This window comes from Colobus angolensis, unplaced genomic scaffold (assembly GCF_000951035.1).
Source record: "Colobus angolensis palliatus isolate OR3802 unplaced genomic scaffold, Cang.pa_1.0 Scaffold41, whole genome shotgun sequence".
Taxonomy (NCBI): domain Eukaryota; kingdom Metazoa; phylum Chordata; class Mammalia; order Primates; family Cercopithecidae; genus Colobus; species Colobus angolensis.
Window position 1 is genome coordinate 7,673,706 of NW_012117488.1, and position 20,189 is coordinate 7,693,894.

The window sequence follows — 20,189 nt, forward strand, 5'->3', positions numbered from 1 at the left end:
AAAATGGTAACTTGTTTACAAGTTAGGTGCTACTTAGTTACATCAAAGGAAATGAAAGAAAGCATTTCTTTCTTTGTTAAGGATTGTTCAGAACCTAGAAGAGTGCTGATGTTAAGATTAAGATGTTAAGGATGTTAAGATGTTAAGATGATGTTAAGATGTTAAGGATTATGCTAGATGTGCTTTTATTTACCTATGTCACCTTATTTGATAAAATTATTTTCTGCATACAGCCAATGACTTTGTAGCACTTTATTTTATGTATTTCTTAGAGATATTAGTTATATCCCATCTTTTTTAATCAGGTAGAAGAATATTAAACAGAGAGTAAAACTAATATTTGTGACTATCGTGATAGTTCTATAAAGAATGCATGTAGGCTTATATAATTAATAAAATATAATTAATAATTATGTCAGACATCAAATTGTTTACTGTATGTTCACTATGTGTGAACATTTTAATCTGTTTACTACAGTATATATTACAAGACTATATATTCAGAAGTTTTGCAGACTTGCACAAAAAACAAAACAAAGTAGTAGAATTCTCATTTTATATAGGCTGCCTTCTAATGCATTATTCAATATTTTATTACTATGAATGATGTCATAAAACAGCCTTTAAAATACAAATGAAAAAATCTATGTCTTGGATTTCTTGCCAAATCTTACGTTCCTGAAGGTATTTGACTTTCATTAATTGGAGATTGTTTTTTGTTTTTGAGACAGAGTCTCACTCTGTTGCCCAGGCTGGAGTGCAGTGGTATAATGTCAGTTCACTGCAACCTCCACCTCCTGGATTCAAGTGATTCTTGTGCCTCAGCCACCCAAATAGCTGGGATTACAGGCATGCACCACCATGCACAGCTAATTTTTATACTTTTAGTACAGATGGGGTTTTGCCATATTGGCCAGGCTAGTCTTGAACTCCTGGCCTCAAGTGATCTGCCTGTCTTGGCCTCCCAAAGTGCTGGGATTACAGGTGTGAGCCACAGAGATTGTATTCTTAATGCAACTAGAATAGAAAGCTTTGGACGTAGATGGCTTCCTTAATTTCTATTAGAAATCTTTGCACATGTCTTTTTATGAAAGTTGGCATTATTTGTTGCAAGTAATATTGTAGTGCTTTCATTACACAAATTAATTTAAAAAGTGGGCTCCAACCTGTAAATTTCTTAATGTTCATCCTTCCAAACAGATCATCGATAACTGGAAGTATCATAAAACCAAAGTGGCTTCTTATTGGCTCATAAAATTGGACTCTGCAAAACAACGAAAAGTGAGTAATGCTCAAAAACAGTTTTTTCCTCTTGGATTATGTATTAAGCTAGGATCATTAAGCCAAATTCATAGACAGACTTTATATTTGCTCATTTGTTTACTCATTTCTTCAACAAATACTTATTAAGTATCTATTATGGGTCAGGCACTCTTCTAGGTTCTGAAGATACAAAAGTGAATTGTAAAAAATCCATGCTTTCATAGAACTTACATTCTAGTTAAGATGTCTGATAATAAATAAATATGTAATAGAATGTAAGGTAGTACAGTCAGCCTTCTATGTCTGTGGCTTTCACATCCACCAACCAGGGATTGAACATGTTTGGGAAAAAAAGGGATGGCTGTGTCTGTACTGAACATGTACAGACATTTTTTCTTTTGTCATTATTCTAAACAATACAACAGTATAACAACTATTTACATAACATTTACATTGTATTAGATATTATAAGTAATTATAAGTAATCTAGAGATGATTTAAAATATACAGGAGGATGTGCATAGGTTACATGCAAATATTCCACCATTTTATATCATGTACTTGAGCATCCATGTATTTTGCTCTCTGGGGTGGGGGGTCCCGAAGCCAATCCTCACAGGTGCAGAGGGACGACTGTACTAAGTACTATGAAGAAAAATAAATTGGGATAAAAAATAGAAGGTAGTATTTGAGCAGAGACTTAAATGAAATGAGAATCATGCTATACAGATATCTTCAGAGACAATGTTTCAGGCAGAGGGAAGAACAAATATAGAGATGCTGAGGTAGAAATTAGTTTGATGGGTATATGAAGCAGAGCAAGGCACCATTTTATTTATATATTCATAGGATAGTCTGTTTTAGCTGGAAAAGAGTGAGTGATGGGGTCTTGGTAAGAGATAAGGTTGGACAGATAGGGAGGACCTAGGTCACAACTTTATAGGCTATGGAAAGATGCTGGGTTTTATTCCAGTTGATGAGGAACCACTGGAAAATTTGAGTAGAGAAGTTACATAGCCTGTTTGAATTTAAGAGAATCATGAGAACTACTTGTGGAGAACAGAACTGGAGGAGCAGGAATTTGGCAGAATAGAAGTAGGGACCAGCTAGAAGGTTGTTAGGGTAACTGAGGCAAGAGCTAATGGGTGCTTAGCTAGGGTGATAACTGAGTGGATGGATGCTGGAGAAAGAGGGGGAGGGTTTTGCTGTTTCTGTTGTTTCATTTTATTTTGACCATGTTGATGTTGACATATTGATTGGACATCCAAGTGAAAATGTTGAGTGTATAGTTGTATAAGAGTTTTGAGTTTAGGGCTAAGATTGTGTATGGTGAACAAAAATTTAGGAGTCTCTAAGATATTTAAGGTGTCAGCTAGATGAAACTACCTCAAGTTTCAAGGACTAAGGCCTGGGCCTCTCCTACATGTAGAAATCAGAGAGATGGGGAGAATCTACCAAAGAGGACTGAGAAGGAACAGCCAGTAAGATGTGAAGAAACCATGAGAACTGGGTGTCCTTGAAGTCAAGTAAAGAAATTATTTTAAGGACAGAGTAATCAATTGTGTCACGTGTGGCTGACAGAGGTTGTAAGCTGAGCATTGAGAACTGACTGTAATTTTTGGCAATGTGGATGTTAGTGATGACCCTAATCATAAATTTAGCGGGGTGGTGGGGAGTAAAACTTGGAATATGTACAAGAAGAAGAAAAGTGGAGAGCAAAACACCACAGTCATTACAGGCACTTTTTCAAGGAATTTTGCTATAGAGGGGAATGGGAAATGTGGTGGTGGTAGATGGAGAGGAATGTGGGCCAACAAGGTTTTTTTTTTTTTTTTTAAGATGAAGGTATTTTTAGTTTGTATGATGACGAGAATGATTTAGAAGAGAGGAATGGCACAGGAAAGAGAGGTGATAAAAAGTTCTTGAGTAAGTAAGCTGTGAGAGGGGGAGGATTTTCCTAATCAAGAGCATTTATTCTAACAGGAGAGAAGGCAGGTGCATGGGAATGTGGTGGGAAGATGGGAAAGTTTTCTTCTGGTGGGGAGGGCTTCTGGGGATTTGGGGAGAGAGTATAAGGTACATAATAGCTGTCTTGGAGAATGGAAGAGTGGAGTGGCCAGCACGGTGAAGGGCCCATCAACTGCACTGTAACATTGTTTTCTGGGAGATAGGCTATTTTAGTAGCAGAGTGAAGTTGTTGAATTCCTTCAATAATACAAACTATCCTTTGCCCTTTCTCAGAATTATCATGAATAAGCTGAAACTTGATGCTGATTACATGATGACTCTTAAATTATATACTTTTTTCTGAGTAAGCTGAACTCACTATTGCACATTATCTCATTCAACAAATACTTGCTTAGTGTCCTGCCATGTGCCACGCAGAGTACACTATTGAGGAGGGTATAGTAAAGCTGGTGACAGAAGCACATTGCAAAACACATGGGAAGCCCTGAATATGTTTTCAGGTCGCTGACTTTAGTTTCCATTAATGGAGATACAGACTTTTTATTCGAATTGGAACCCTGAATTTCCTTAAGTCCGTAAAATTTTTGTAATCTAGAAGAGAGAGAAGTGTGGGTAAGTTGCTAATTTAAAAAAATAGTACGATATTAATAATACAGGATAAATGTGGCATTTCAAACCAATAGAGAAAAGGTGGTTTTTCTACTCAGTGGTACAGAAGCAACTATCTATTTGTAAGAAAATGAAGTTGGAGCCTTAATTCTCACCATATAAAAACAAACTTCATATAATTGCAGTTTTCTATGTAAAAAAGAAAATGTTAAAGATTTGGAAGAAAATACAAAGGGATAAGTTTATAATCTTAGAGTGGGAAAACATCTTAAGAAAATACCTAAAACCTAGAAGGCTTAAATTAAAAGATCAACAGATTTGATTACATAAAATCTTATGAAAGGTAAAAAATATCTTAAAAGGCAGAAGTTGTGAGGGCAATTGGGTGGGGGATAGAGGAGGAGTTTGAGGAGAATAGATAAGTGTAGCACATAAAATGAAAAGTAACACTAGTGAACCAATACCTTCTGCAAATCAATCAAGAAAAGAAACTTGCCTGTAAATATTGACACATAAAATGGCAAAGCATATAAAAAGACCACGAAAAGACAACGTATGGATTTCACATAGCCATTTAACACGTAAATAGATCCTTGACCTTACTAATGAAGAAGAAAAAGCAAGTAAAAAACATCATATGGGCAAAAAAATAATAAGACACATAATATCCGGTGATGGAAATAGTATGAGCAAAAGGGCCTTTGCTATACTATTAGAGAGAAAGAGAGTACATTGGTACAAGTCTTTAGAAAAATAATTTGTAGTATCTATTAAAATGACATGTTCATAATCTTTATAAGTCAGCAAAACCACTTCCAGCATTCCATCCTACAGAATAATTGCCTGAATGTATAAAAGATTGTTTTGTACATGAGCATTCATCACAGTGATAAGGCATCTCCATGGAAAGGGCTTGTGAAGTAACGGTGATGTGCGTTTGTTTTGTGTTGAGGTCGGAATAAGGGAAAGAGGCAGAGAGTGTCTCTCCCTGACCCCAGGACCTTGCTTCAGCTGTCCTTGCTAAGTAGAATCCCTTCTTTACAATCTCACACACCACATATTTTGAAGATCCAGCTCCATCTCCTTCACAAAGCATCTGGAGTCCCCTACAACCAGATATCTTTCCCTACTTGAATCTTCATGGCACTTTGTATTCAATTATCTTATGATCTCCCTTGAGAAATTTATGGATAATTTTTCCATCCCTCTAAAAAGCCAGAAGACGGGTCTCATTTTGTAGTTACCTTCAGGGGGCTTTCTGTCAATTTTTGTTAAGTTGATTCCATTCTAGACTTTTAATTCTAGACTCAATAGCAAGGTAGCTGCTTCTTTCCGTAGCCATCTTTCCTTACTGGTTAGTGATATGTTTATTTGAACAGGAATAATAAGACAGTGCTATTCTGTTTTATACATGTGATGTGAGAAGACCTGATAAACATTGATGGGATGATTAAATGATATGTGTGAATAATAATATTTGTGAATTGGAAGAAACAATTTCAATAGGGTTGTTATGCTCAATTGGCTTTCTACATTTAGAGGAAAAATAAATGCTTGTTTATAAATTTACTGAGTACATATACCAGTGTATCTACTTCTTTGATACTGATTTACTCTAAGAAAATAGGAGTAAACTATTTTTATGTAATCTTTTCTTCCAGTTCTCAGAGGTGCAACCACCTTTAAGTATTAATTATATACTGTTATGTGGAGGGAGTGGAAGCACTAATGTGAGGGGAGGAGCTTTATTACCATTTTTATACCCTGCTAGTCTTTTTTTTTTTTTTTTTTTTTGAGATTCTTTGCGGCTTCTTCCTTTGGTATAAATCAAAGGTATTGGGTTTCCCTTGTGCTTGCAGAAAGTAATGATGTATTCTGTCTTCAGTAAAAGCTTGTTAAAGTCCCACAGTTTGCACTACCCAAACGTCTACTGTCATTCTTCTACATAGATAATTTAATGAACAATTATATTTTTGGCAGAAAAATTCGTATCTTGAATTTTGGCTCTTAAAAGAACAGGAAGGGCTGATCTTAACTAGAGCAAGTTTATCTTGCAAAGATGCCCAATTTTACGGAACCCTGAAAGTCGCTGAGGAATGCTACTCCCAGGCTGTGAAAAGAAGTAGGAGCCTAGGATTTAAAGAGGTGCAACTTGTTTGTAGCAATTTTTCTTGCTATTCTCATGATTATTGGGGCTCCTCTTCTTCCATCAACAATTTTGTTCTTTAAGAGGCTTTCCCAAAACAGGCTCAAATTTCTCAGATATGTAGTGAAAGGTGAGGCACGTCTGGGAAAATAAGCAGAGGACAACTTTCAGCAGCATTCATTCTGTGATGACATTCTTCCCCTTATTCAGGTAATTTAAGACCCCTTACCCATGAGTAACTATTTTAATATAAGGTGCTTTATATTAAAACTTTACTATAACGTTTTGTAAAACTTTCCATTTTTATAAAGTTAACCCTGCCAAAATTTATAGGTTCTTTTATTTATATTCACAAAAAGAAGCCTAACAAATATACACATCATGAATACAAATCATCAAGCCAGCTAGCAGTGCAAACCAGCCAGCAGTGCAAACCAGCCAGCAACAGAGGTATTGAACTCTAATGTCAACAGATTCTCATTGGGATTTTTTTTTTTAAAGTTTTTTCTGCTTAGTAAGTAGCATTAGAATTAATTACGTGAAATACTTAAAATTTACCCCAGATAGGAATAAGAGTAAAATATAGAGGTAATTTTGGAAATAATCATTGGAACAAATTTAAATGTGTTTAGCTGATTTATTTATATACATATATTTAATATATAATTTTTTTCTCTACCTCTTCCCTACCTGAAGTTTATTTCAGATAAAATCAGAGGTAAAGTGACTGGACAGCAACTGACTGAAATATTTTTTTTTGCCTGACAATATGAGAGCTAATATAATGAGTCAAAGTGCATTGAAAAAATACTTTATATGGTGAAATTAGAGAGGCAAAAGCATGTAATAGAAAGTTACTGGACCTCTTTTCATTACATGAAATTGTAGTGGACGTCTCATGAGGCAGTATGGACTGGAGTTCAGTATTGCCTATGGCCTTTAACTTGGACAGGTGACTTCTCAGAACTTCTCTGAGGTTTACAACGTTAAGTGTTGAAGGGTCCTTGTGATAAAGCGAGACATCATAAGGGAATGTACTCTACCCTTAGAAGGGGTAAAATGCAGGCTGAAATGTTTTCTTTTCTACTAAGGTTCCCCATGTCAGACTGTTTCTCTGATGTATTTTATTTTACTAAGAATTCTTCATATGGGGTATTCTTTTGTATAGAATATATAGAAATGGTGTATAAAAATTGTCTGTTGGCCTATAACATGTTGATCATTTATTTGGCTATCAGAAACTTGTGCTATTGTCTTATAAAGCTAGAAACTGCATCCAAGAAACTAAAAGAAAACTGGAAACGTAGGTCAGCTGTAGAATGCAGAATTAGATATTATAAAAATGTATCTGTTTAGAAAGCTAATGACTTAACTAATTTACATTGGATGTATGTTAATCAGATCCATCCTTCTTTTGGCTGTAATGTCAGCCAATAATCATTGAAAAGCTTTACCAGCTTAATCTTCTGGGAGGTGGACACTAAGATGGAATTAACAGTGAAAAGTGTTTTGTTTTGTTTTGTTTTTTTAATGGAAAACACCCAAGGAAGATAATGGGGAGAGAGAGCTCAAGTACGCAGGAAGAGCCTTAGGACTATAATGCAGGTCTGACTCCAGTAAATGCAAGGGAGGAGGACTGGGTAGGAAGAACCTCAGACTTTAGTGGATCTCTGAGAAAGTCATGGTCAGGCTGATGGGGAGCCCAGAACAAAGACTGGTGTTGGAGGGATCAGAGTGAGCAGAAATAGCTCTTCACTCATATCCTAGCCATGCTTAATCCTTGCCTGGGAACTGTCTTGGGAGAGAGTAAGCATGGTTTGAATATTGCAGTGGATACCCAGTGGAGAAGCCATCAGCTAACTGCGTTCTTTGAAACATGTTAATTTAAATGGCACATCTCCATGGCTGCCACAAAGGCTGTGCGTGATACATTTTAATTTAACAAACATTTATTGGTTGTCAATTTTATACAAATAATATGCTAGACACTCTTAGGGATTTTGAGAGTTGTTTACTCATTCATGATTAAGATGAGTAAACATGCTCACTTAATCATGCATTCAACAGATATTTATTGAGGGACTGCCATGCCCCAGGCACTATTCAAGGTATGGTGGCACAAAACTCTTAAATTTAAGTATCTTAATTCCATTTAGAGACCATTCTTGAAATATGTATCTCACTTTTCCTGTTCCAGGATTGAGGCATTTGTGGTTGTTTATTAGCCTGTTGTAAAGCTCCAAGATTAGAATGACATACACACAGAGTCTTCCACATGCTTTCCTTTTTTCTGTTCTTGGAAATAAAAAAGAATTATTTGCCTTCATATTTTCCTTAATGGATGTAAAAAGTAAAGATCAAGGGTATGGAAATTAAATCCTGAAAAGAACCCTCACCAGGTGAAAATGGAAGTAGTTAATCTTATTTAATGTCATGTTGTGGTAACTCCATACTTGCATAATTTAGCTTTCTGCCAAGAATGCAGTTGCTTTATATAGTTTGTGAGGAATATATCTGAAGTATGAAAATATAGCTGTGTTGGTGGGCTGCGAAGGATGCCAGATTTGCTGAAAAGCTTACTATCTGATGTGATACCTAAACATAAACTAAGACTGGAGGATGAAGAGAAATAACTAATGATAGTAAGGTTTGCATTTATTTTGGGTGCTAAGAGATCCTTGTTCATCAAGTATTACTTCTCTAAATAGCAATTTATTTTTAATACCTACCGTGGCTGCTTCTGCATGCATTTTGATGATACTATTTTCCATCTCTTTTTTATTCAGGCTGACATAGATGCTGTTCAGAGCTGTTCGTTTTGCATCAGCAAAGATGCCTTTACCCTATAGCCATCACTGCTGCATGCATCATTAGTGCAGCATGTAGTGATTTTAATCTTATTTCTAAACCGCCTTCACCTCGTGCCATTATTTTAATTTAGGACCAACTGTTCAGCCATATGGAGCAGTTTGTCATTCAACATCTGTATGCTCTTGCAAAATATGAATTTGTCTGTGTGCTTTATGCCTTCAAATGTGCTATATTTCATATGGAAAAGACAAATATTTTCATTTTATTAATGTTGTCATTGACTGAATCTCCCATTTATTTTTTCCCTTGGAGAGCTTAATGTTGGATTGGGATGCTTTTAAAAGTCATAATGTAAGGAAATGGATACCTATATTCTATAAGTTAGCCTCACTTAAGCCCACAGATAAACACAAGGGCATCTTGCTGATCATTTATTTTTGTGTTTCACAAATTATTTATCTTCCACCCAATTTCTTCAATCCTCAAAGCACCAGAAATCAAAAAAAGCATCACAAGTAGAACTGGCACTAATTTATCTCATTCCAGTCTGATTTCTTGCCTATCTGATCTGTGCTTTCTTAAAATTATTAAGTGAGTGTTTTGCTAAAAGTACAGTCATTGTCTCCCCATCTGTATAGCCTTCTAAACAAACTATTCCATACTCCATGGCCATAAAGGAGGGGGTGCCTAGGCAACCTTGTTTGTACACAGTGATCCCACCCTCCTTCAAAATACCATTGGACTAGAGATGAATCTGAATCTAAGAAGAGATAATGGGGTTCTCTTCTAGGCTTTTGCTGCTGGCATCTGGAAAAACTAAATTGTGAGGCAGTGTTGGATGTGGTTAAGAGGGTAGGTCTGGATACAATGAGTTGGGTAATCTTGGGCAAGTTGCTTATCTGCTTTGTGCCTAAGTTTTCTCATCCATAAAATGGGGATCCAAAATGTTTTCACAACCAAAAAAATTTTCATAACCGCTAAGCAGCAAAACCTAACCCACCTGAATTCATTTGGTGACAATGACCTGACAAGAAGTTATGTATTGATTTTGTCTATCTCTTGGTTTGAATATTTACATTTTTTTCCTGCAGAAATAATAATATATATGATTATTGAATCTAGGCTTGAGATTTTTGGAAAGGGACTGTGGACCAATAGTATCTACCTCATGCTTTTGTTTTGAGGATTAAATGAGTTAATATATGTTAAAGTGCTTAAAACAGTGCTTGGCACATGGTTAGTTTTCTCAATGATTTTTACCTTGTCTATATAGGTGTTACTTTCTTGCAAGGAATGACTCACTAAGACAGGAACCTACTAAATGATAGACCTTGTCTTAAGCCTTGGGGATCTGGTAATTTTATTACCAAGATGGGCACAATTTCCTCCCTTTATATGTATAACACTCTCCATTAATTAAACAGGAAATTAAAATAAAATAGGATGATTGCTAATAAAGGAAGAACTGGGCATTAAGATATCAAACAATAGTTCAGTGACAGGTAAAGTTTCCCTTAGCAGTGGCATTTGAAGTGAAACGTAGAAGTTAATCAGATGAAGAGATAGGAGAAGACTGTTTCAGGCAGAGGAAAGGGCTTATGTGAAGACTCAGAGGAGAGTTGAAGGATTTGGGTTCCTGTTCCCTCAGTTTGTGGTGTTCAGTGTCCTGCAAATTATAGGGGTGGGTCTTCCAGGACCAAAGCTTGCCTTCTTGGGGAGGCTCCTTGAAAACTGAAAGCAAAGAGAAGCAAAGAGGAATGTGTGTTCCCAGTGGTTTGCTCTGGACAGGAAGGAGAATGTGCCTAGTTTGCCCAGACCATGCCAGTCTCACCAATCTGGGAAACTGCTTCTTAGATAGGGGTGCCTGATGGGGTACCATGATGCCTGCAGATTTTTCCACCTCCATATTGAAGAAAACATTAGGAATGGAGCCGAAGCTTTCCCTATCCCTAACTCCTTGGTTCCATTCTGAAGTTGCTGCTTTTAGTCATGTATGGGCTAGAATATGGTACTGTCATGCTATTAAAATTCCCTCTAAATTAAGAAGAAAATACATGCAGAGTAGTGGTCAAAAGAATCTACTCTAAGTAATGTACCTAGCACAGTGTTTGGCATAGAGCAGGCAGATGATACATGTTAGTTGCCCTTGAAGTATATTTAAAAAGAAATGAATGAATACTCCATGATCTCAAATCCTTTATCAAAGTTGAATAATCATTTTATAATATAATGTGAATACTGATGAACTTAAGGTAATGTTAAAATTGTCAGTATCAATAACACTTTTTAATTTCAGTTATTTTATATAACTCATATTTATCCTTGAGACTAATATATGGGTTATCTTGGCTACTTTTTTATTCTTTCCTTTCTGCATTATGACTTTTGGCCTATTATTACTTACTAATATATTGACAGAAAGTAGAAAGGAAAATTCAGAAGAAAGATGATTTAAATTTCTCATTTACAGCTAGTGTTGATTCTTATATCACATTAGTCATGAGCACTGCTTTCTACACTAAAAACTATAAAGAGTTAAACTAACAGCTTAAATTAAAATTGTAAAAACTAAAAGGCAGGAATTAATGCCTTGATACTCACATTTCAGTATTATTATGAAAGGTTTTAAGATATTCCTCTTTATAATGAAGCATTTGTTACCTGTAATAATGAGCCTTTCCATGAGTTTTTCACACACAACTTTATTACAGATTGCATTTTCCCTCCTCATCCTCTGCCCCTTCCCCTAGGACACACCCTGACCTACAGTAGGATTTGTATTACTGCCCCCATCACAGTGCAGGAAGCTGGAACAGGAAGGGAAGGAATGCTGCTGCTCACGCATTTCCCTGTGAGAAGCTGTAGTTCCTATTCTTCTATAAATATCACCTTGAAAACTTTTTACTGAATTTATTTTTAAACAAATGTTTATTCTAAATTTGCCTTGATCAGAGATAACTAACATCATTTCTTTAAATATTGCTGTTTTAAAGAGAAACAAATCATTCTTTCATCTGCTTCCAATTCTTCATGTTTGTATCTGCTGAGAAAAATGTCTTTATTTAGTCTTTATGTTTGAAAGTCTTTTTCCCTTTTCATCTTTCACTTTCATTTTTATAGGCAGTTGCCATAATTATAGCTAGATAAAAAGTGAAAAATCCACTTTGATGAATGGAGATCAGAATATTAGTATTTGATATTTCATTTTTCTTTGTTTTGTTTTGTTTTGTTTATAAAAGAATTTTATTGGAAATACATTGCATAAGTATCAAGTATATGTGAATTAGACAAAAGAGTTTTTTGGGGTTTACAAATTTTTTAGGATCTCTAGAATTTCAGTGGTCCAGATTAATCATAGTCCTTATTTCATGATACTCTTTCACGATTGGTTTGTGCATGGCCTGCTTTTATTTAGTGTTATTTAGTGGTTTTAAGTTTACTATTCCACCTGTGAACCCAACACCCAAATCAAAAGCTAGATTCTTGGAAATAACATATATAACCAAATGATTCCCTTCCATCACCCTGGCTCCCCATTTCCCGGGTAGCTATATTCTTGAACTCAGTGTTCACTCTCCTCCCCTTCCCTTCCCTCCCCTCCCCTTCTCGTCTCTTCTTTCTCTCTTGCTCTCTCTGGCTTTCTTTCTTTCTTTCATATATATATATGGTATATATACCATATATATAGATATAGTATATATTATATATATATATATATAATGTTTATGTGTATTCCCCATGTGTTTTTAAAACTTAATTGTTTTTACTTCTGTTACAAAGGTATCATGGCCAGGGGTGATGGCGCATACCTTTAATCCCAGCACGTTGGGCAACCTTGGTGGGCAGATCGCTTGAGCTCAGGAGTTCAAGACCAACCTGGGCAATGTGGTGAAACCCTTTCTCTACAAAATTACAAAAATTAGCTGGGCATGGTGGTGTGTGCCTGTTGTCCCACCTCCTCAGGAGGCTGAGATGGGAGGATAGCTTGATCCTAAGAGGTTGAGGCTACAGTGAGCTCAGATCATGCCCCTGAAACCCAACCTGAGTGACAGAGCAAGACCTTGCCTCAAAAAAAAGGAGGTGGTATCATGCTATATATAGTCTCTAGTACATTTTTTACCTTACCATTTATTATGGAGATAGAAGTTCTGTCTTGTGTGTCATATTTGATTCATTTTGACTACTGTATTAATACTGTGTAATAGTCCAGAGGGAATGAGTATCCACTGTTTATTTATTCATTCTCTTATTGTTGAAGAGTTTGATTGTTTCTAGGTGTTTACAGTTGTTAACAGCTGCTATGAACGTTCTTGTACATGCCACCTCCTATTTTTACCTATGAGAGATTATTTCAGAAATAAAACTGCTGAGCCATAGGGATATTAATTTTCAGCTTTAGGAGATAATGCCAGACTGTTTTCCAATTTGTGCACCGATCTGTACTCACACTAACAATGTCTAAGAGACTCGGTAGATTCCATATCCTCTCTAGCACTTGATATCGTCAGACTTTTAATTTTTGTCAACTATGTGGATATCTTACTATAACTTTAATTTTTGTTCTTTATGTTTATTGGGCATATTTATTTCCTCTTTTCTGAAATGTCTGTTTGTAATGTTTTGTCCTTTTTTTCTATTAAAAATTTTGGTAAACATTCTTTATATATTCCTGATACTAATCTTTTTTTGGATATATATGTTTTGAATATATTTTTGCAGTTTGTAAGTTTGTCTTTTATTTTCTTTAAGGTGTATTTAATGACCAGAAGTTCTTAATTTTTATATAATCAAAATCTATTAATCTTTTATGGTCCATATGTTTTTGTGACTTAAGTAGTATTTTTCTAGCCCATGGTTCAATAAATACTCTCCTATACTTTCCACTGAGATATAGAACAGTTTATTTTTATTAACGTGTAAGACCTTAGCCCCTCTAGAGTTGATTCTTTTTAATGAGGGATTCAGCTTTATCTTTTCTTCATCTAATCCATAAAGGTTATAATTTCAAAATCTCTATCCACTGATCTGAGTTATTGCCTCTGTCATATACCGAAGTTTCATAAATGCATGGGCCTATTTCTAGACTTTTTGTTCTATGCTATTGTTCAGTGTGTGTGTGTGTGTGTGTTCCTCTTTGAATTTTATTTTTATTTATTTTACTTTTCATCATGGCTTGCTGCATCCTTGACCACTTGAGCTCAAGCAGTCTTCCCATCTTATTCCCCCCAGGTAGCTGGGACTGCAGATGTGGGTCATAATGCCAGACTAATTTTTTAAAAAGTTTTGTAGAGACAGGTTCTCACTATATTGCCCAGGCTGGTCTGGAACTCCTGGGCTCAAGCTACATCTTTGAATTTTAGACACAGATATATATTCCTAGATCATAAGTACTTTGGTTTTTCCACTAGGTTTTGGACATAGTGAAAACAAGCATTCGTACAGTTCTTCCACGCATCTGGAAGGTGCCTGATGTCGAAGAAGTAAACTTATATCGGATTTTCAACCGGGTTTTTAATCGCTTACTCTGGAGTCATGGCCAAGGGCTGTGGAACTGTTTCTGTGATTCAGGGTAAGTTCTCAGTCATCTTTTATTATCATCATTTTTAATATTTTACTATTTAGTTATAGAGGTAGCCTAATAAAATGCTTGAATGATCTTTTAAAATATGGATTTCTTTTACTACATGTAATGTTTAGTACTCAACTATAATTTATATCAATTAAGATGATTTAGATAAGATGATGAATATGAACACAACACCACCTAATTAATTTGGATTCAGTGGAGAGAAGGTAGTCCTAATTAAAGAAAATACAAACCAATATCCTTGAAGTTTTTCTGCAGTCACCTTCTAAAATTATGGCTACACTTCTCCTCCTCCCCAGAATCCCAGTGCTGCTAAAGCTGCTGTGACTGATTGTCATTTTAGCCTCAAGATATCTAAGACCAAACATTCCATGTCCTTTTATTCCGAAATGGCTTCCTTTCTTGGCTTCCCTTAATCCTGTTGTTATTCTCTCAGTCATACAAGTTGGATATCACAGGGGCACCTGCATCTTCCTTTTCCCTCACTGTCTTTATTTAAGCATTTGCTAAATCCTATAGTTTTTCTGTCACATTCCCACATGGCTAAACTAGCTTGTTTCCATTCATTCTTTCAACAATCATCAAGTACTTACTTTTGTGCTAATATTTTTAGAGGTACAGTGTTGAATCTGACACAGATAATAACTAACCATACTACTTATTTTGTGAGATGCATTGTTCTAATCACTTTACATGTGTTAAGTGATTTAAACCTCATAACATCAATTTGAGTCAGGTTTTATATTATCTCTGTTTTATAGATAAGGAAACTGAGGCACAGATAGGTGCTAAGGACCTAGTGGAACTGGGATTTGAACTTGACCCCAGAGTGCATGCTCTTAACCTATAAACTTTGATGTCTCTAGCAGATGAAGTATGATATATACAAAGCGAATCATTTGATATGGTTTGTCTGTGTCCCCACCCAAATCTCAGCTTGAATTGTAGTTCCCATAATCCCCATGTGCCATGGGAGGGACCTGGTGGGAGGTAATTGAATCATGGGGTGGTTACCCCCATGCTGTTGTTCTCTTGATAGTGAGTGAATTCTCATGGATCTGATGATTTTATAAGGGGCTTTCCCTCCTTTTACTTGGCATTTCTCCTTGTTGCCACCATGTGAAGAAGGACATGTTTGCTTCCCCTTCTGCCATGATTGTAAGTTTCTTGAGGCTTCCCCAGCCATGCTGAACTATGAGTCAATTAAACCTCTTTCCTTTGTAAATTACTCAGTCTTGGATATATCTTTTTTAGCAGTGTGAGAATGGACTAAATCATCATTATAAAAGAGATACAGATAAAGTATGACAGGATTTTAGACAAAATGAGCCTGTTTTTGGTAAGACAGCTAAGTGAAATGAATAGATTTCTAGGCATTTTTGTTTCCAGTTTTTTGTTTCTCATATCCATCTTACTGTCAGAATCATATCCTAAAATCTGTAGTGATTTTCCTCCTTTATAATTTAAGTTTAAACTTCTTATCTACAAATACAAGGCTATCTAATATGCTGTTTTCTTATTTCCCCAGTCTTCCTTCTCATTACTCTCCTATTTGAATTCTGCTCCAGAAAAAACAAACTCATTTTTTTCAGATTTCTTAAAAATTTGTCTTTTTCTTCCTCTGAACTGTTGATGTCATTTAATATCTGATTGGATGGCTTTCTACAACCCCAACCTTCTGGTACCTTCTGTATTATTTGAATCGAATGTAAAGCCCCATACTATACCTGCCTCTTCTGTAAAACCTTAACAGACTGTTCTATTCTGAAATGATCTCAGAATATTCTCCATTTAAATATTCTAGTCATGTGATACAGAATCATTCATATCATTTGGAGACTCGGTCTTTCTACCATTTTATTTTTCTTAGCTGCCATTCACCAACAGAGAGAATTAATAAGGCACTCTGGGTGTGATGAAATCTGAGAATAATTCGGGCTATTATTTCTACAGAGACTTAAGTGAAACATTTGAACTCCACAGCCCCTTAGTTGATAGCTCTCTGTAAAAGTTCTCCCAATCTGAACTGAAAGTGGAAATTTTTTTTCTGTTGGTTGATCCATTGGCTTGATGCTATATATGAATCCCAGCTACTCTCTACCATGGAGAGCAATGAGAAAATCTGTTAGTGAAATCAATGCTGTGGCTCTGAGTCCATAGATAATCTCCAACACCAGACTCTAAAGATACCCATGAAGTGGTGCTTCCTTGCTTCCAGGGCTCCTCTTTCCTGAACTATTTTGCTAACATACTTTAACTTGATTCAGAATCCTTTTCTCCTATCCTTGGCACAATACTGCCTGCCAGTTTCTCTGGTGGTGTCTATTAGTAGTAGTAATCATAGGGATAGTAAGTAGTATTTATTGAAGGCTTACTAAATAAATATCTGACATTATTTTACATATAAAATATTTGTATGATCTCCACAAAAAGTATTTTGAGTTTATATTACCATCATTTACAGATGAGGAATTGAAGTATAAACATAGTAACTGTATGAACCTGTATTTAAATCCAGGTAGTCTGAGTCAGAAGCCCAAGCTCTTAACTCTATGCTTCACTGACATTCCCCAAAGCAGATTTACCAATGGTTGCCAAGCTTGTTTTACTGCAAGTCCATAGCATTAGCCAAATCCCTAGCCTACTATGCCTATGCAGGTGAGGCAGGAGTAGTTTTGAGACCAATTTGACTCCACTCTCATCTACTTCTTTCAATTTAGTAGTTTAAAGAGGTAAGTTTAATATCGGATTTTATTTTGCATTAATGAGTTTTTTAGGCTTCCTCAATTTAGTGAAGTCACATAGTACTGTGTGTGTTTGATTCTCAGTTTGGACCCAGAGTAGTTCTTCTTTATCCTTTGAATCATGCCTTCTCAGTGTATACTCCTTTAACCTTTGGTCCGAAGGCCTAACAGTCATGGTGAAAATCTACTCTTCTCAGTTTTTAAGGAATGATTTTAATATAAAGTTCAATTTTCTTTCGCAGTTAGGTGTAAAATCTTAGAAAAATATAACCCAAGTCTTTGATTATATCCAAGAATCCAAGGCCTTGATTGTTGCCTTTGCCTGTCAACATCCCTAACAATAAAACAAAGTAAGTAAACCATCCCTGTCTACCTCCAGAAACACCAGAGTAATGTAGATCTTTGTGGTAGGTTTCCCTAGAGTTGGCCACGGGGTTTTACTGATGTATCAAACAGAAAACACCCTTCTTCCTCTCTTTTCCTCTACCAGGCTGCTGATGCCCATGCCCAGTAACCCTTTGATCACATGCAGCCTTGTGGGAGTGTTATGATGCCCACATTTGGAATATGTTTACTTTAGGGAAATAGCTCTTGGAATTTCCATAAATAAAATTATCTGCCATGTTTTACTGGGATAGAGGAAGTCTGAGGTTCCATAGGACTCAAACATAGGCCTGAGAGCTGGGGAATGGTGGCTATGGAAGTGGCATTTCAGGTTAGAATTAAAGGAAGAGTAGGGGTCTGTGGGGGTAAAGCCAAGAGAGGAGCCAGGGTAATATGGGAGAAGGAATGCATGGTTTGGGAAAGCCCCATCTCCACTCAAAATCCTAATATGTAAACCCCAAAGAAGAGAATCTGGCTTGGATTCCCTAGCCAAAAGTATTTTCCTGTGGGGGTTTGTCATGTAAAAGCCTTTCTTTTAGAATCTTAGGGCAAGAAGAAACTTTAGGGAATATTCTAAGGCAGTAGTCTATTTCTAGGTTGAATTATGCCTACTTGAAAAGTTATGCATAATATATAGACTACTTAAAAAGATGTGAATCTCCCTGTTCTTTTTTTTTTTTTTTTTTTTTTTTTCACAATAAGCTTTTATTAACTATAGCTATTCTTTTTTTTTTTTTTATTATACTTTAAGTTCTAGGGTACATGTGCATAACGTGCAGGTTTGTTACATATGTATACTTGTGCAATGTTGGTGTGCTGCACCCATCAACTCGTCAGCACCCATCAATTCATCATTTATATCAGGTATAACTCCCCAATGCAATCCCTCCCCCCTCCCCCCTCCCCATGATAAGCCCAGTGTGTGATGTTCCCCTTCCCGAGTCCAAGTGATCTCATTGTTCAGTTCCCACCTATGAGTGAGAACATGCGGTGTTTGGTTTTCTCTTCTTGTGATAGTTTGCTAAGAATGATGGTTTCCAGCTGCATCCATGTCCCTACAAAGGACGCAAACTCATCCTTTTTTATGGCTGCATAGTATTCCATGGTGTATATGTGCCACATTTTCTTAATCCAGTCTGTCACAGATGGACATTTGGGTTGATTCCAACTTTTTGCTATTGTGAATAGTGCCGCAATAAACATACGTGTGCATGTGTCTTTGTAGTAGAGTAATTTATAATCCTTTGGGTATATACCCAGTAGTGGGATGGCTGGGTCATATGGTACATCTAGTTCTAGATCCTTGAGGAATCGCCATACTGTTTTCCATAATGGTTGAACTAGTTTACAATCCCACCAACAGTGTAAAAGTGTTCCTATTTCTCCACATCCTCTCCAACACTTGTTGTTTCCTGATTTTTTAATGATGGCCATTCTAACTGGTGTGAGATGGTATCTCATTGTGGTTTTGATTTGCATTTCTCTGATGGCTCGCACTCTCCCTGTTCTTATATCATGTTCATATGGATGTGTTGTTGTTATACTTTTCAGGTCATTAATCTTTCTGTTGGTGATTACTGTATTGGTATATATAAACTTCAGCAGCCTGGAAGAGGAAAAGAGAGGGACAAGGGTGTTTTCTGTTTGATGCATCAGTAAAACCCCTGGGCCAATTCTAGGGACACCCACCACAACTTTTCCTTTCTCCTTTCTGCTACTTAACTATGGGCTACTCAGTCAGGACTTGTACCAGTGGAGAAAGGAATGAATCAGTTTCACTCTTTAGATAACTGCTTTATGAAATGTTTTGATGAGAAAGTGGGTGAAAATTATTGGATTACTGAATAATGTGAGGATTTCTAAGTCTCTGGATTGCATGAATAACTTTCCTTTGTTGCCAGAAATATTCAGTATTCTATATCTTACTGTTATATTACTAAAAAAGTCATTTAAAGTGATTTCCTTTTATGTTGCTGTGAGGATTAGGGAGAGCCAGAAAGAACTTTTTAATCATTTAATTTTTCTTTTCAAATTCATGGATTTTGATGACCCTGTTTCCTTGGAATTTAGATTCAAAAAGCAGGTAGAAGAGACCTAGGGTACTTTGATAAAAGCACTGGTATTTTAACTATTTTTACCTCCTTTTACCTTTTTAAAAAACTTTGTGTTGCTAGTGTTGAAAGCTGAAATACTGTAGTAGTATAGAGGCATTTCACATCTACTCAGCTATGCCGGGTGGCAGGTAGGAATAGGGGATACAGTTCTATACTCAGGTTTCCTTTGTGTAGAGGGGGCACCACTGCCCTAGGGCCAAATGAAGCAGGTTGCTTTCATTTTCTTGAGCATTTTGGTATGCTGACACCTAAATATGGATTAATATATAGAGTAGAATGTAGTCTTGGCTAGTAGTGGTAAATATATACACTGGAAGTCAATATGTATAGGACCTTGATTCATATATTTATTTTAAATATTTAAGGGGGAATGAGAGAATAAGAAGCCAAAGCTGGTCATGTTATAATTTACATATTATTCAAGAAGTTACATCAGATTAGAGAGTTACAGAAGAAGCCCTTTCAGCTTTCTTCCATTTAATTTGTTCTTTCCCTACCTCTAAAGAAAAATTACCATAATATGAGTGACCTGATAGTTTATCTGATCAAATAGCTCCACAGTA

At 36.0% G+C, this 20,189-nt stretch overlaps 1 protein-coding gene across 1 annotated transcript in view; it reads left to right on the forward strand.

Moving 5' to 3' along the window:
- The window catches only part of TTLL7 (tubulin tyrosine ligase-like family member 7), a 132,763-nt gene that overhangs the window by 99,657 nt on the left and 12,917 nt on the right, over nucleotides 1-20,189 (forward strand). The window contains exons 18-19 of the mRNA XM_011956144.1: nucleotides 1,201-1,281; nucleotides 14,206-14,366. Coding sequence (XP_011811534.1) covers nucleotides 1,201-1,281; nucleotides 14,206-14,366 — 242 coding nt within the window. The remainder of the gene's footprint in view (nucleotides 1-1,200; nucleotides 1,282-14,205; nucleotides 14,367-20,189) is intronic.